Source organism: Cuculus canorus, chromosome 1 (genome assembly GCF_017976375.1).
Source record: "Cuculus canorus isolate bCucCan1 chromosome 1, bCucCan1.pri, whole genome shotgun sequence".
In the NCBI taxonomy this organism is placed as follows: Eukaryota; Metazoa; Chordata; class Aves; order Cuculiformes; family Cuculidae; genus Cuculus; species Cuculus canorus.
Genome location: NC_071401.1, coordinates 24,238,256 through 24,254,156, shown reverse-complemented (window position 1 = coordinate 24,254,156; position 15,901 = coordinate 24,238,256). Strand labels below are relative to the sequence as shown.

At 42.3% G+C, this 15,901-nt stretch overlaps 1 protein-coding gene across 5 annotated transcripts in view; it reads left to right on the top strand.

Moving 5' to 3' along the window:
• Nucleotides 1-15,901, top strand: part of STARD13 (StAR related lipid transfer domain containing 13) — a 309,317-nt gene that overhangs the window by 148,136 nt on the left and 145,280 nt on the right. The window contains exon 1 of one of the 5 annotated variants that reach the window (XM_054051262.1): nt 14,575-14,769. The exons of the other annotated variants lie outside the window; for them this stretch is intronic. Coding sequence (XP_053907237.1) covers nt 14,652-14,769 — 118 coding nt within the window. The 5' untranslated portion in view covers nt 14,575-14,651. Of the gene's footprint in view, nt 1-14,574; nt 14,770-15,901 lie in introns of those variants that run through there. 5 annotated transcript variants of the gene reach the window in all.

Below are 15,901 nucleotides of genomic sequence, written 5' to 3'. Positions count from 1 at the left end.
GAGAGTGGGTGACAGGCACAGAGCAGTGCCCTTCTGAGCACCGTACTGGCAGAATGGGAGTCCTTCCCTTCCAAAGCTTGCAGTCTTGACTTGTCATCAGTGCTCTTCATACAAAGAGGTGACTTCAAACATTTACATTTGTTTCCAATTCAGCATTCAAATAAATTGATAAGAGCTTATTTTCATGCATGTTGGTCCCTGAGCTGATTGGTGTCCCAGTTATGGTCCCCATCCTGCCAGGTGCTCTCTGTTGTGTCCTTTGTCCTTTGCTAAGCTTGACCCCAGGACAAGCTTATGTTAGCACTGCGGTTGTACAGAAAGCCTCACTCATCATTGCCTGAACCAGCAGCATGTCAGGGCTTCTTAGTACAGAAAACCAGAAGAACAAGTGGCTGAGACCCATGGTGTTGGTGGTTCACTCCTGCTAAAGACAGAAGGATCTGGGGTGCTCTCTGGAGGGAGACACTGCAGAAATGTTCTTCTTTTCCCAAAGCACTGGAGAGGGAATATGGAAAGGGATAATTATGACGTTCCACAACTGACTGGTCTTCCTTACAGCCTTTCCCAGTAGTAGTTGCCTTACTATCCATGCCAGGCTTCCATTAAAAGAATTTTGCTTTCCAGGGGTTTTTAACAGGCAAAGCAGGCACAAGCCCATAGCTACTCTGCCATCATTTGCAGACTGATGTTGTCATCTGTTTTATAAACATATAGCATTTAAAGTTAGCTCTGCTTTTCACAGTCTTCCTTTGCCTGCCTGCACAGCAACACATGGTTGAAATCTTCAGTTTACAGCTCTCTGGACTCTCATTTGGTAACAAAAATGTAAGATGAGTTTCCAAAGTTAAATTATACTTCTGCTATAAATTTTCACCTCTTTATAAGACAGACAGACCTGATGCAGTAAACTCAATAGCTCAATAATGTATTAGAGAACTTGAAATATTCACCAACATAACTTAAAGTACACCTTTTCATTTGTTGCTTTTGTTGCTGTGTTCCTTTTCTATGGCCGCATATCCTGGGAATTTTTTAAGTGTAAGAGCAACCACATAGGGATGATATCCAGAGTATTAAGCTACACATAGGAAGTATCTGAATGTATACAGAAATATTTGAGAGTACCACTAAGGTGATGTGATGTGATGTGTACAAGGAACATTGATCTAAGTAAAGTATTTTGTGCTTCCTTAGGTCTTGATAGACCCTGTGTCTTCTGAGCACTGGGGAGGAAATACCTTTAATCTTCATGTATTCATTTGCAGTGGCTACTCTTTATTCTTACATAACACAATTTGGATGGGCACGGAGAAGTCCTTTCCAGGGTTTATTTTTTTTCCCCCTTAAGTTTGATCCTTCTTTTGCCAAAAGTCTGTGGCACACTGTTCTTGACAATGTCAACAGAGGCCAATTGGAGTGATGAAGTACTGGAGTTCTGTTGCTTAGAGCTGTGGGGTTGTTGAGTATTCATTGGTGTCCTTTGGAAACCACAGAGCTACCTCTGTTTACTGTGCTAGGCTTATTTCATCGTTATCCTTTTAGATGTTACAGAAAAGCAGCTCCTGGTTTTTGCCAGGAAACACTGCCCTACACCCACTTTAGAATCTCCTTCTCTTTGCCGCCTCTCCTGTGAGCAAAAACTTTGTCAAGAAAGCACGTTTGTTTGGGCCAGGAACAGAGGCAGCTGATACTCAGCTAATTATTTTGATTGCCTGTCTGGTAGGGGTTGGGGGAAGAGATAATGTCAAGATTTCCTCTGCATTCCAGATCTGTTTTCCACCTACGGTTAGCAGGCGGCGAGTGTGACTTTTCCCACTCAGCTTTTCCCACAGTCAGTAAGAGTTATCTGACAACGGAGTTAGTGTCAACTGTCCAAAACTAACAAGGAGATATCTTCCTTTCACCACTCCTGTGCTGTTATTGCTTATCAGTGTCACTCTCCAGCTTAAACGACTTGTTCATTTACAGACATACTGAAACAAATTCAATTCTGTTGCAGCTCCATTGAGTTCAGTGGACTTACAATGGGAACAGCTTTGGCTGTAGGTGTCTGAAAACCACAAGTGGTAGGAATGTGATACTAACAGAAGCAAGAGCAGTGCGACAATCAAAACAAGAAGGAAGCCCCCAGCTTTGGCAGGATTCCCATTCCAGATTTCTAGAGTGCGATCCAGTGAGTTGTTCATGTTTTACAGCTGCTGCTGCAAGAGAAAAGTAGTTATTCAACAGCAAAACAATTCTAATGTCTCCACATCAAAACATAGCCCATGTTAAAAAAGAATGAAAGGAGAAATAAGTCATAGGATTTCAGAACACAAATCCTATGGAGAACCATGAGGCCTGTGCTCTTAAATCTACTAGAGACTTTCAAAAAGGCTAGAGTGAAACTGAAACATAGTGAACCCGATATTTTCAAATAGGCTACCATGGTTAAATACTGAAATCCTATTAAAATTCCACAAAACAGGAAACATGTAAAGGAATTGCTGCCTCCAGCTTTACCTACAGTTTAAGATGGCTTTCTAAGGACCTCTTTTGTCAATGGGAGGAGAGATATTACATTTTCAGTGTAACATCTTCAGTTTGATAAAGTCCTCTTCTAGAGGTCTGCTGAAACATCTCTATAGGGAGCTGGTTTGAGGTGGAATGAGTCACCATCTGAGGGAGATCCCTCTTCATCCCAGCTTCCCACAAGCTCTCTTTTAACAAAAGGAGCCTAAAATTCAAGGAATGAGAATCTTACATCTATTACTTTTGAAATTTTTTTAGCATTTCTGATTCACACATTAAAATGAATGCAGCATAAACCCAAGCACTTTAAAGTTATGTTTAGCTCAGTTTAAAGTTAACTCAGTTAATTCAGTTAACCTTGACTAGCAGTGCAAACAGCCAACAGTGTATCCAGAGCACTTTGTTCATTGGTCTGCACAGTTCTCTATACAATCCACATATCCTTCCTACTGTTTTTTGTCTCTCACAATCTTCTGTACTCCCCTACTTCCATTCATTTTTTCTCTATTTCCTTCTTTGCAAAATCAGTTTTATTCTCTTCTTATAATTTCCATTCACTGTTCGGTTTCCTCTGAAGGGCACTGTCACTTTACAGTCTGGTTACTCTTCTGCTTGTGACGCCCTATAGTGGTCTTCCTTCTCTTCCTTCTTCCTGTCCTGTTGCCTCCACCCCATACCTCTATGTTCTTCAGAGCTTCTTAGGCTCCTTTGGTTCTCAGTGAAATGGGCAAATGGCTCGGCAAGCTGTCTGAAGGTAGGCATGATTCCCTCCTCTCTACCTTTGCAAACAAAACAATTTCTTGCTTTCCTTTCTGCTGGTTAATCATGGTCTATCATGACATCTCCTATGAGTTATGTCTCCTTGACTGGGTGAGGATTAGCCAACTCTCTGGACAGTATGAAGCAAGGTTTAGAAACTGAAGACCAGCAGCTGAACTTCCAGATTCCTGTTTATGCCTTTAAATAAATCACCTGATTTTCAGAAAGGATTTCAGAAGTGGCTGGTGAGTGGTAACCACTTATGGAAATTGGACAGTTATTTAAAACATAAGGCTTACAGACATAGTTTTTTAAATCATGAATATTTTGTGCCTGGGCAGAGTATTTCCAGATTTAATGCCTGAGTGTGAGTGCATTCTAGAGTTCTCTTTGCAAATGAGAGATGAAGCACAGTCAGAAATGGAGTTAAAAGTGACAATGTTGAAATATACTCATAAGGTTCAGCTGTCGAAGGCAGCTAGAATGATACCTGTGTTTAAAGATGAAAAGAAGTCATTGTGGGCAGCAAAAATAATTCCATCTTCTCATATTAATTATCAGATATGTTTCTGAAAAAAACAAAGCAAGCTATAATTCACGCACATGAGAGTACAGATGTAGGATCCAGCATGGCTCTGCAAAAGAAAAGCGAAACAGCTTTTGCACAGGAAAGCAGGAAGAGATAAAATTTATCTAGGCTTTCCAACCTAATATTCCAGGGATCTTCAAAACAGAGAGGGAACAATGTGAGAAATCAGTGTGGGAAGAAAATTTTGGTCATAGAACATAAACTTTATAGACGATCCAAAGACACCGAAACTAAACTTGTCAGTTTTCGGAATGAGGAGTGACTAATAATAGGTTGCCTAAAAGATTTTTACTAGGACAACTATCATTTAAAGCTTCATTATCTTGACAAGTGAGTGAACAGATGGCAAAATCTGTAGCAAACTTGAGATTTCCTAGGGTGCTAAAGATTAGAACGATTTCTGAGAACCAAATTCAAATCACCGAAACAAGGTGATTTGACAGCCTCAAGGCAGATGGGATTTCAATTTACCTAAGCGTGAGGTAATGCTCAGGAATGATCTGAAGCATTCACTGATAGCACACACTTAATGAAGTGTTACCAGTTCAGAAAAACACCTAGGTAACATTATGGGCTGCTTAATTAAAACAGCTCAGTGAAAACAGCTGTTCAATTTGCAGCACTAGTCATGAAAACAAATAAAATGCTAATTTATATGAACCATAAAGGACAGCATTGATATTATGTCATCATATAAATTCAGGGAACTATATCACAGTGACTTCCAGAGTTGTTAACATTACAAAGTTGTCTATGAAAAAAAAACATTCAGAGAAATTAATGAATGATGATATGCAGGGAAGATATAATCATTTTACTTAAAGAACTAATGAAAAATGTCATGGCACTAAATTCCTACTAGCACTTCAGTCATAGGAATATCCAAGGGATATAAGATACAAAATAAGTAGCACCCTCATGTGATGGAACTGTTTCCGAACTTAATGAGGATCATCAAATCAACAAGAAACAGAGATTTATGCCAGCATGTTCTTAAGCACCACGTGAGTGAAAAAGGAAAGAGAAGGACCCACAGTGGCTGAAATCTTTCAGTGAAGCACACAGGATTTTTTACAATTAGTTTAGCAACCCAGGAGATTGGCCATTGATCAGCTATTGTCACTAGTGTTTGGTCTAAACTGTGGGGTTTTTTAAAGAAAGATTAGAGCAGGATCTTCTCTTGTAGGAAGGGAGGCCGTCCCTGGTATTTATCCAGAAGACCTTGAGTTTCATCAGTTCTGCACTAAAAGGGTAACTTCTACCTATACAAAGTAGAGTAAGATCCCACTGAAACTTTCTAATAGTACATACAACCAGCTTTGCATTTATCCTGCCAGCTCTAAAAATTGATCTATAGGACAGGAAGGAGGAGGATAAATCTAAATCTGTTTATGTTCTAGAGGAAGATGACATTTTCCAGATGAAACAGTATTCCTTATGACTTGACTGGCAGCAATGAACTGTTAGATCACTGCAAAACCACTTAGCAACATTTCAGAAAAGAAATTGGGAATAACCTTCAATTTGAGACATTAGACTAGGTTTTGGCTTCCGTATTTACTTCTTAACACTTTTTTTCCCTTTAGCAGTGACATTCACTAAAGTATTTTAAGACCTGAACTATGAAACCGCACATCTGATAGTTTTGATCAAATTAACATCAAGGATTACTTAGTATAAATATTCTCTGTAAGGTAAATTAACTGATTTTCTGTCTCAGAAAACTAACAGAGTTAAGATCTTGCTGAGTTATAATCCCTTTAGCCTCTACTCTCCAAGCAACTTATATGGGGTTTTGTAATGTAAATGGTTCAAAGAATTTCACTGAAACGTAGAACAATTTCAGGTGATTAGTACTGAGCAGATTTATGTCAGCGCAAAATGACAAAAAGCTCTTAAAGTGAGTCTCTATGACAGTGGTGTAAGTAAACAATATGAGCAACATCTGTATATGCAGCAGCGTAAAGGTGTTCTGACATCATCCATAGGAACTAGTTTCACTAGCAACCATTCCAACAATGAAAATGAACCGTGGAACCAGTAATGCATACAAGCAAAATACCAACTTTCTCTTGCCTTCTCAAACAGTCTTGGATGCATATGTCCTTCATTCGCATGGCACTTCACTAAAGTCAAGGGGAATTGTGTTTGTGGCGTCTCAAAAAAGTGTCTATTAATAATCAGAGGGGAATTTGAGCCAGCTAGAATACAGTGCTTCAAGGGAGTAGAAGAGGGTGGTAAACTCTGCTCTGTTCTTGCTGAATTGAGATTTTCGAGGAATAGTAAATAAAAGAGATGGCCCTTTCTGGAAACTGAGTGGTGGTATTATCAGTAAAGAGCAAGGGCTGTGACCTGTGTTATCATTCTGGCCACACCACTGTACACAGCAGCAGGTGATGGGGAAACACCTCCCCAGGCTCTCTCTGCCTTTGGTATGCTGAGGCCAGCTATGGAGTGGTCCCTGCAGTTGCCTTTCTTGGGAATTAAGTTGCTTTACCACCTATTGCTTTCAACTCCAAAAGAGAAAAAAAAAAAAATCATAATATTTACCAGCTTTCTCAATGCTTTTTGATGTTATTATTCATATAATAGTAATTTAATGTCACTATTAAAATTCAGTTCTGTGAAAAGCAAATGGGTGTGTAACATAGACTGTTTGCCTCGTGTGTGCAGAAGTTGGAGTCTGTTTGGAAGACCACAATAACTTATGCTTCGCATGATGGACTATTTAATTTTTCACAGTCTAATTTTTTTATATAGGCTATAATTACACAGCAGCACATCTGTGCTCTCACAAAGTCTGCTGCCTACTGCGCATGATACCTTATAGCTTACCTCTGTGCAAAGGTGTAGTATCATCCACATAACAATATAACATAGCTTTTTCTTTGAGATACTGAATCTTGAATGAAATTATGCCATTATGCGAACCTCCTCAACATACATGCAAAAGGCAGGAAGAGTATAGGTGAACAAGATAGGAATTTGGTGTCACAAGTATTTTTAGACTTGCTGTTCACAGCTGTGCTTTTGTCTACTTGATTAGAAGAAGCCATAACTGAAGCAATGTTGTACTTCTTTTGATAAGTGTTTTCTCCAATGCTTTCTGTAATGGTTTCAAGGGCAGTAATACAGGCCTGTTCGTGTTTCAACCAAAAAAAGTAAAACTCTCAGCGACTCTCAGTAAACTCGTCTCTCTCAGCTCTAAAACCTGAAACTGCAGTTGTTACAACTGACTTGTTAATATAACACAGACATGGACATTTCCTGGTTACTGTAAACACTGAAATGCTTTTGGAGTTAATGGAATACAGGTGCTGCCTGACGCTACCAAAATGTTCTCACAGAAACAGGGACATTTTTGGACAGAAAGAGCTGCAGATCCACCCGGTCCAGCCCCTTCTTCGCAGCATGAATATCCTGCTTCTCAGTGGGAATACTCAGATACGTTAAATGTCATGAAACAAGCATTCTTCTTAAGCTTAAGCTCCTTTATACAAGCAGGAATGGCCATACCACTTAGCCTGCTGGAACAGAGTTCTGTAATGCCAGAGCTGGGTGATGGAGTGGGCTTAGCAGGCTCTCAGCTGGCTGGGAAACCTCCCAACAGGGTTGTGGGAAATGATCCTTACAATCGAATCGCCACCAGCCTTCTCTTCGTATGAGGCTCAGAAAAAACTGCAAACAGCCAATTGGCCTTTCTTTCCTATGGAAGCAAGAAGAAATGTAAAATCACCCTAATGATTCAAGATCCTGTAGAACTATTTAGGTTAATAGGGGTTGGCTTGGGCCTCGGCCAAATTTTTATTCTGGTCATTATAATCTGCCCACCTGAAATTCTATCCCCTGTTGCAACTAGACACAACATTCTTTATTTCTTGCCCAAAAACATCATTAGCACTGCATGTCAATGTTAGTAAATATATATTTGTAAATTATTTAAATAAGTTAAATTAGTAGCTGTGTGACCAGTAATGAAGGAAGCTCTGTAAAACACTATACCTTGCAATACATTGTTACTTGGTAATACACTCCCATCAATCAGAAGCCTCATTACTATGAAAGTGAGTGTGCATGAGTATTTGCGTATCTGAAGAAAGTTCTTACTCTTATAATTAAATTGGTTTGGAGAACAATTCCATTGCATTGTTGTTAGAACCTGTTATCAAGACTATGTTTTCCTGTGTAATACAGGAGAGTTATGAAAAAAAGAACAAGCTCCCAGGTCTCTGAACCAATATCCAGATACAGTGTGTGCTAAATTGCCACTGACTGCTGCAAGGCTTTTTTACACAAATGTTCCAATTATTTCTACTGTGATGATAATAACAGTTGGAAGCTTGGAAAAAAAAAGAAGTCTTGGTTTAGACAAGGTCCCAATACAATATTAAGGAAATGAGCACTTTGAGAGCAAATAAAGATGTGATTTAGAATAATATATTTTTGTCAAGCAACTAAAAAGGAGGGGGAAATCAGACAACAGAAGCTGGAATGAGAAGAACAGGGGCAATATTATGTGCTGAGACATTTCTTGTTTCAACATAGCTGCTGACTTTTTCAGGGACATTAATCACTTTAAAATTTCAAGCTCTGCGCCAGTGAAAAAAAACGCGCTGTATCTACATGCATAAAATATATTTAACTTTCCTAGCTGCTTAATCATTGAAGAATTGGCTATTTCTGCATTAACCAGCTTTACCCAGACCAAGCTTTTATATCTGCAGCACACTGTATTTTAAAGATGTCCACAGAGTGTCTTACGAAAGGAAGTGAAAGTTTATTGGCACTTGGTTTGTTTTGTCCGTTCTCGTCCTCTGCTGTCTGAGAAATGTGCAAGGCTGCAGTTCTTCAGAATTTCAGCATACGTATCAGCTTGGTTGTCTACTGTTCAGCAGAAGTGCTTTGTTTACTCCAGTCAGTAATCCAGCCAATGAGCATTTGTGCCCCACTTACGCCCCTGTCCCCTTTTTCACCATTCTCACAGGACAGAGCATCCTCCTACCTGTCACACAGGGCTTTCACCTGGAGTTGGTTGTTCTGGGACAATTTAGGCTGAGTTAAGGAGACAAGTATGGAGAAGTAGAGTGGTTATCAAAAAATAATCTGCAAGAGCTAGATACAACTAGGATATTATATGGAGAGAAAAGTCCAAGTTAAGGTTGGTCAGAATGTGAAAATCCTGGTCTGTGGTAAAACCAGGAAAATGGCAGTTATTTTCAAGAAAAAAATAGATTTTCTCTAATTTTTATTCTGTAAGAAATTATCTTTTTTTTGTCAGAAGGAGTTTGCCAGATGAAAATTAGTGATAAGCCTAGGGAAAATTTTCATCCCATGTTTACCATTTCATCTTTGTTCTCACTTACTGCGCCTTGATAGACACAATCTGGCCTACTTTAGTGCATTCCAAATGCAAATACTCTGGCAATTCTCTTCTGTCACTATTCATTGCAGTTTATCCTGCCTTTATGTTTCATCAAGTGGAGGCTACTTAGCTTACGGCTGAAGGCCCATCCCTATCTATCTCTTGTTCAGTATTAAAAGCTCGATTCCCACAGTCTGTCTGTACAGGATGCTAGCTTTTGTTGTCTAATCATTACATTTTTAAATACACATTTGCATGCTTTCCCTAAAATTGCCCCTCATGCTTGGAAGTTTGTGTTCTGAATATATAAAGATACCGCATTAACCTCCTTGGAGACCCTCTTGATAACTCGCTGTGCGTCAGTGCCTCCAAAACCTAATTCTGGTGTGCTAGCACCAGTAGTTATAACACAGGCCAGTACTGTTTTATTGTTCTCTTGTACTCCACCCTTCCTACCCCAATTGGCTCTTCTTTCCACTGGTGCCTTGTTTTATATTTAGTTTGTAATCTCCTGAGGGCAAAGATTGTACTTTTGCTCCATCCAGTTTCTGGTTCCAAGTGCTTTGATAATAAAGCTTATTAATAATAATAGTAATAAAGTACCATCCTCTGTATGAACAGAAGGAAAGCTTGATTCCTTTCATCCCCTCCATGCCAGTTTTAGCAAGGGAGAGGGAGCACAGTCAAACAGCAGATACTTTGTTACTGTAGTCTGTATCTGAGCATACTTTGAGCCTTTTCACAGTGAATGCTGCAAGAAGTGCCGTTTATTTCAGCATTAATCACTGTGAACAAAAGTGAAAGAATTTGGCCCCAACTAATAAGAGCCAGCAGTGCTCTGCAGTTGGCAAAGTGCAGAATGATCCTTTCCCAGAGCTTCAGAAAGCTGAAACGGAGAAGGATGAACAGATAGATGCCAATCTCTTGATAAACCAGGAAAAAGTGAAACTGCTTTATAATTGATGCTCATTAAAGCTACCTTAAAATGATGATAATTTGCATATGTAAATACCAAGCAAGGAGGAGAGTGCCAGGGAACAAGCTGGAACATTTTGTCCTCATTCACAATGATTCTTATTTTCCTTTATCCAGGATGTTTGTTTGTTTACTTAGATGTCAAAGAGGACACCTACTCATATACCCTTGGTGCTTTTCACATAACTTCAGCCACAGAATTAGTATGCAACACACTGCTGTCTGCTGTTAGGAAAACAAGCAATGGAAAACCTCGAGTCTTTTTTCCCTTCCAGTATTAACCCAGACTTACAACATCACACTCAATACATTTAGCCTGTGATAGAAAACAAATTCCAGAGCTCTAAGACCCCCAAAGAGATAAAGATCATTGTCCAAGTTATAAATATGACTTGATGTATTTATATCTAGGCTATCTGACCTACTATTTGAAGCGACAAAAGCACAGCAATACCATTTTGAGTGTAATAAGCTTTAAGAAGCTTTATGAATTTACAGTCAGTTGCTGAAGAATAAGTTGCATTATAAAATTTAATATTGTACTGATTACCATCAGAATGCATCAGTGATGCTGTAGCACTAATTTATTCCCTCTTTTGCTTTATTATTGCTTTTTAAGAGGTACAAGTGTAAGGAGCTTTTGTCCGCTAAACAGCACACAGTAACCGAAGATGTACTCTTCTCACATTTTCCTTTGCAAAGTGTATCCGGTTTTGTTCTTCTATAAGCAGACAAATATTGTGAAGTGGTTAAGCTATCAAAAAATCCTGGCTCACCATGATCAAAGACTAGAGGGGAAAAAAGGGAACAAGTTATACTTTTATCATAGTCTTTCAGTAGTTTGCAAATGGCAAACCAAGATGTAGTCATTTTTCTCTTTCCTTAGGCTGATTCTCTTCTTACCAGATGCATGGATCTTTTTACAGTGACTTTATTGGGCCTAGATCAGGCTGCGTAATGGATTCTGTTACAAATTAAAAACACACTGCTAATTTGAGAACAGATTATTATGTAGTATCAATTAACTTTGTGTTTAATTACCATGGTGATTGGAAGGAACTATAAATTGCTAAATATATAATTAGAACATCAGGCTTCTGTGTCACAATGGCATCAGAGCTGTAATTAGCTTAGATTTTCCCCCAACATCTTACAGGCTTGCAAGATTTTGAAACATACAAATACCACTTTCATTCTTGCCAACATGCTGTTAAAATGAGAAGAGACAAGTATCATAGTTGAACTTCTTTTAAGGCAACTGGGAGTTTCCTCCTTTCTGTTCGTCATATAGAGAGTTTTTATTGCAATTACTCTGAACAGAACCATTTTGGCATGACTAGTATCACACAGGAAAACTGCTGTTTCTGTATAAAATGTGCTTTCCTTTTCTTTCCCCCAGAAATGTTATCCATCTTGTTCAGGATCTTAAAATGTTTCAGGCTGTAGACAAGAGCAGGGATTAGATGACTACTTAGAGACAACCAACAGATGAAAATGTGTGGAGGGAAACCAGAACTCTGTCATTTAGTCATGCTTCCCAACATCCTTAAAACAAGTGAAACATCTCTGACCTACTAATGTTTCCTAACACATACCTTTCTTTAAGCAGGTTTTGTAGAACAGCCCTTGTAACTGCTGCTACTAGGTGTAATACGTCAAAAATACCTGTGTCAGTATAATAACTCAACTTTTGAACAGCATAAAATAGGAAGGGGCTGGTTGCTGCATGAAATATTTTCTCATTACTCAATAGCACTTTTTTCTCTGGGGACGAGAGTACATTATCTGATCTTGCTGCTTGATTTAATTTTCCACAGTAAAGTACCTGACATTAGTAAGATTTTTGTCAGTGTCTGCCCCAGAGTTTGCTCTAGGGTTGCCAGTTCAGTTCTGCTGCTGATTATGAAATAGAGCTATATCATTGGAGTTTATCTCAGTAAACTGCGGTGAGATAACATGGTATTAACAATTGCTACTATCTCATTGCTAATTAGCTGCTTTCAGTAAACCTGGAAGTCTAGGGACATTTTCGATAAAGTAACATCTTCAAAAATAGTGTATAAGGGAAGAGAATATTTTCTGTGGTATCCCTACATCTTGGCCATAATGGAAAGCAACTGAAAAAAGGGAGCTGTATCTTCCAGACAGGCTGGACATGGTAAGAGAGTGCATTCAAATGTGGCTGCCAGAAAAGCACTGTTGAAGGTTACAGTGCTGGCTGACGTGGATTGGTGCCTGCACGTAGTGACATAGCAGTATGATAGAAAACCTTTGAAACTGATGTTATGATTTCACCTTTAGAATGTGTGTCACTGCTGATCCTTATAGGGCAGCTGAGTACAGTGTCAAAAATTATTTTCTTATCTCTACCTGGTTCCTAGTTGATAGGAGCCCATGGCAGGAAACAGGCCTTGCAGGTCTTATGTACTGGTAACATCTGTGTTGGTAGGGAATTAACTAAAGTGAGGCAGAGGTCAGATGCAGATTTACGGAGTAGAGGAGCTGATTGTAGGAACTGTAATCCTCTCTTTTGCCATTAACATCAGCAGGTGTTTGCTCTGGTTCATGGGATGTGGGAGTATTTACATAATTATGCTGTCCTCCTTCCAGATCTTGGATGCATCTGTCCCTCGAAGGCATCCCTAAGAGCTTGTCCAGTCATTTGGAGGACACTGTAGAAGGAATTGCAGGAGAAGGAGTGACATACAACAACTTCAGAAGCTCTGGGCAAGCACATTGTCTTCACTATATGAGATAAAGTAGAGTAGTTTAAGATGAACCTTTGACAGTAAGAACAGGGGCAACAGAAAGCAAATTCACATCAGAGAGTGGGCAGAAGATGCTCTTAAAAATAAGTGGTAACATGAAATACATCTGTTTGATTGCTTTTAGCTTCTATGCGTATTGCTGACATTGCAGTTATGGTTTTAATTTAAACAAGACGAGGATATCAACAATGTTTAGTATGACTCCTTTACAAGGATATTCAGCTGTTTCAGTGCATGGCACACAGTTTCAGGAACATCATCCTCATCGCTGCACATCACAAATACTCTGCAGAAAGAGTAAGCACTAAGCAATGGTTCATGACTACATGAAATGAAGCCCTTGTTGTCCTCAGCTGTCAGACTCTCTGCTGCCAGTGCCATCCACTCTGTGGATGGGGAGGATAGGGAAGTGGCCACTATTAAAACAGTATTTCCCAAATTACGCAGGAAGAAGGGACGCAGAATTGGTTTCCTAAATGGGATAAGAGCCCTCTGTGTCTCCTTCAGGGATGGAGGAATCAGGACTCTTATTAGTCCATAAATGTGTTCAAAAAGTGACTGCCAGGATTTAGTTTTGAAACCTTTTAGGAGTTTAAGAGCTTGTTAGGAAAGAGGAAATGATGCAGGGGAGTGAAAGGGATAAAGCATGGATGGGGATGAGTGGGAAGGTTAAGTGGATGGAATGCAGAGAAAGTGGGAGAGAAATGGGAGAGACCGTTGCAAGGACTGGCTTGAGCTGAGGTGGAAGGTTGTTAAAGCGACCTCAGAAACAACAATTGGTGGAAGTCAGGGCACGGGTGAAGCACCTATTCCAGCTTCCGAAGAAAAAGGCAGCCCACTGCTAGCCATGTTTTCTGTCACCTTGTGGCAGGTGACCTCACCGTGGAGCAGCAGATGCCTGCTCATCGCAGTGGGGCTCCTGCAGAGCCATGCGGCACAACTGGCCCACGGTGTACTTGCTGTCCAGGGAGCATAAAGCTTGGCTGTTATTGGTGGTCCTGGGTGTACCTGCTGTCCAGGGAGCATAAAGCTTGGCTGTTATTGGTGGTCCTGGGTGTACCTGCTGTCCAGGGAGCATAAAGCTTGGCTGTTATTGGTGGTCTTGGGTGGACCTACTGTCCAGGGAGCATAAAGCTTGGCTGGTATCGGTGGTCCTGAGTGTACCTTCTGTCCAGGGAGCATAAAGTTTGGCTGATATTGGTGGTCTTGGGTGGACCTGCTGTCCGGGGAGCATAAAGCTTGGCTGATATTGGTGGTCTTGGGTGGACCTGCTGTCCAGGGAGCATAAAGCTTGGCTGGTATTGGTGGTCCTGAGTGGACCTGTTGTACAGGGAGCACGAAGCCCAGCTGATGTTGGTGTTCCCAGGTGGATCTGCCATGCAGGGAGCACGAAGCCTGGATGGTATTGGTAGTCCCGGGCGGATCTGCCATGCAGGGAGCATTAAGCCTGGCTGGTGTCGGCGGTCCCGGTCCCGCCGAGGAGGAGCAGCGGAAGGCGGCGAGAGGCTCGGTCCCCAGGAGCGGGTGACGGGCAGGAGCGGGTGTCCCCAGCCGGCGGGGCGGCCGCCTCCCCCCGCGACCCCCGAGGGAGGGACGGGGGCGGGTCGGGGCTGTCGCTGTGCAGGTGGAGGGTCGGCGCGGCGCTGCCCGTGTGCCGCCCCCGGGGCAGCATGCGGAGCCGCCGAGGATGAGCCGCCGCCCGGCCCAGGCGCAGCTCCGGAGGTCGCTGAGCGAGCAGCTGCGGGACTCCACCGCCAAGGCTTGGGACTTGCTGTGGAGGAATGTCCGGGAGCGGCGGATCGCAGGTCGGGCCCCGCGCTACCTGCGCGGAGGGGGCGCGACGGGGACAGCGGGGCGAGGGGGAGGGCGGCGGTGCGGGCGGGGATGCGGTGGGAGCCCCCGGGCTGGGATGCGGACGGGGGTGCGGACGGGGATGCGGTGTCAGCCCCCGGGCAGGGATGCGAACGGGGATGCGGTGGCAGCCCTCGGGCTGGGATGCGGGCTGGGATGCGGTGGCAGCCCCCGGGCAGGGATGCGGACGGGGATGCGGTGGCAGCCGCCGGGCAGGGATGCGGGCAGGGATGCGGTGGCAGCCCCCGGGCAGGGATGCGGGCAGGGATGCGGTGGCAGCCGCTGGGCAGGAATGCGGGCTGGGATGCGGTGGCATCCCCCAGGCAGGGATGCGGACGGGGATGCGGTGGCAGCCCGCGGGCAGGAGGGATCTCTAACCCCTGCCCGGGACCTGGTGGGGACGGCGCCACGAGCATTCGATCTCGAGGCTAAATCCCGCGTAGCCCCGCGTCAGAGGCACCTTCTGAGCATCTCAGAAAGCAAAGGAGTTGACTCTGCCTCCGCGAAGCGCGCTCATCCGCTTGTCTGATCAGTTTTCTACGTCGCTCGCAGGTCCAGGTTGGTTCCTGGTGGGGTTTGCATGTGAGGCGGAGCGCAGCTCCCAAAGAAAAACAGTCTGTTTCGTTTCGGGCACTTTTATAACTTTAAGTCCTCTGGAAAATCAGACTCCTTCAGTCGTACAATCCCCGAGTGGAGACCAGAAGGTCACAGAGCAGGGTGGGTGCTCCAGTAGGTCACATTTAGAGCATTGCTATCGCAGCAGCTCGTTTGCTTTATGCATGCAAACAAACCTCTCGTTTGTATCCGTAAACTCCTTCATGAATTAAATGATCTAGAGGGTACGTGCGAGTACAAGGTAAATTTATTATAGAGGAAAACAATACAAGATTTATGAGCAGAATCATGTATAATGAAGGCTAATTTGGAAAGACGGATTCCTCTGCTCCATCCTACAGTATTGTTAGGAGTTTGGTGACCTTGCCTAGGGCGCTGTGACATGCTGGTATTGCACAATGCAGAGGTAAATAGTGTATGATATAGGTGTCTAAACTCTTGAGTTCTTATGTACATACAAGTAAAATAACA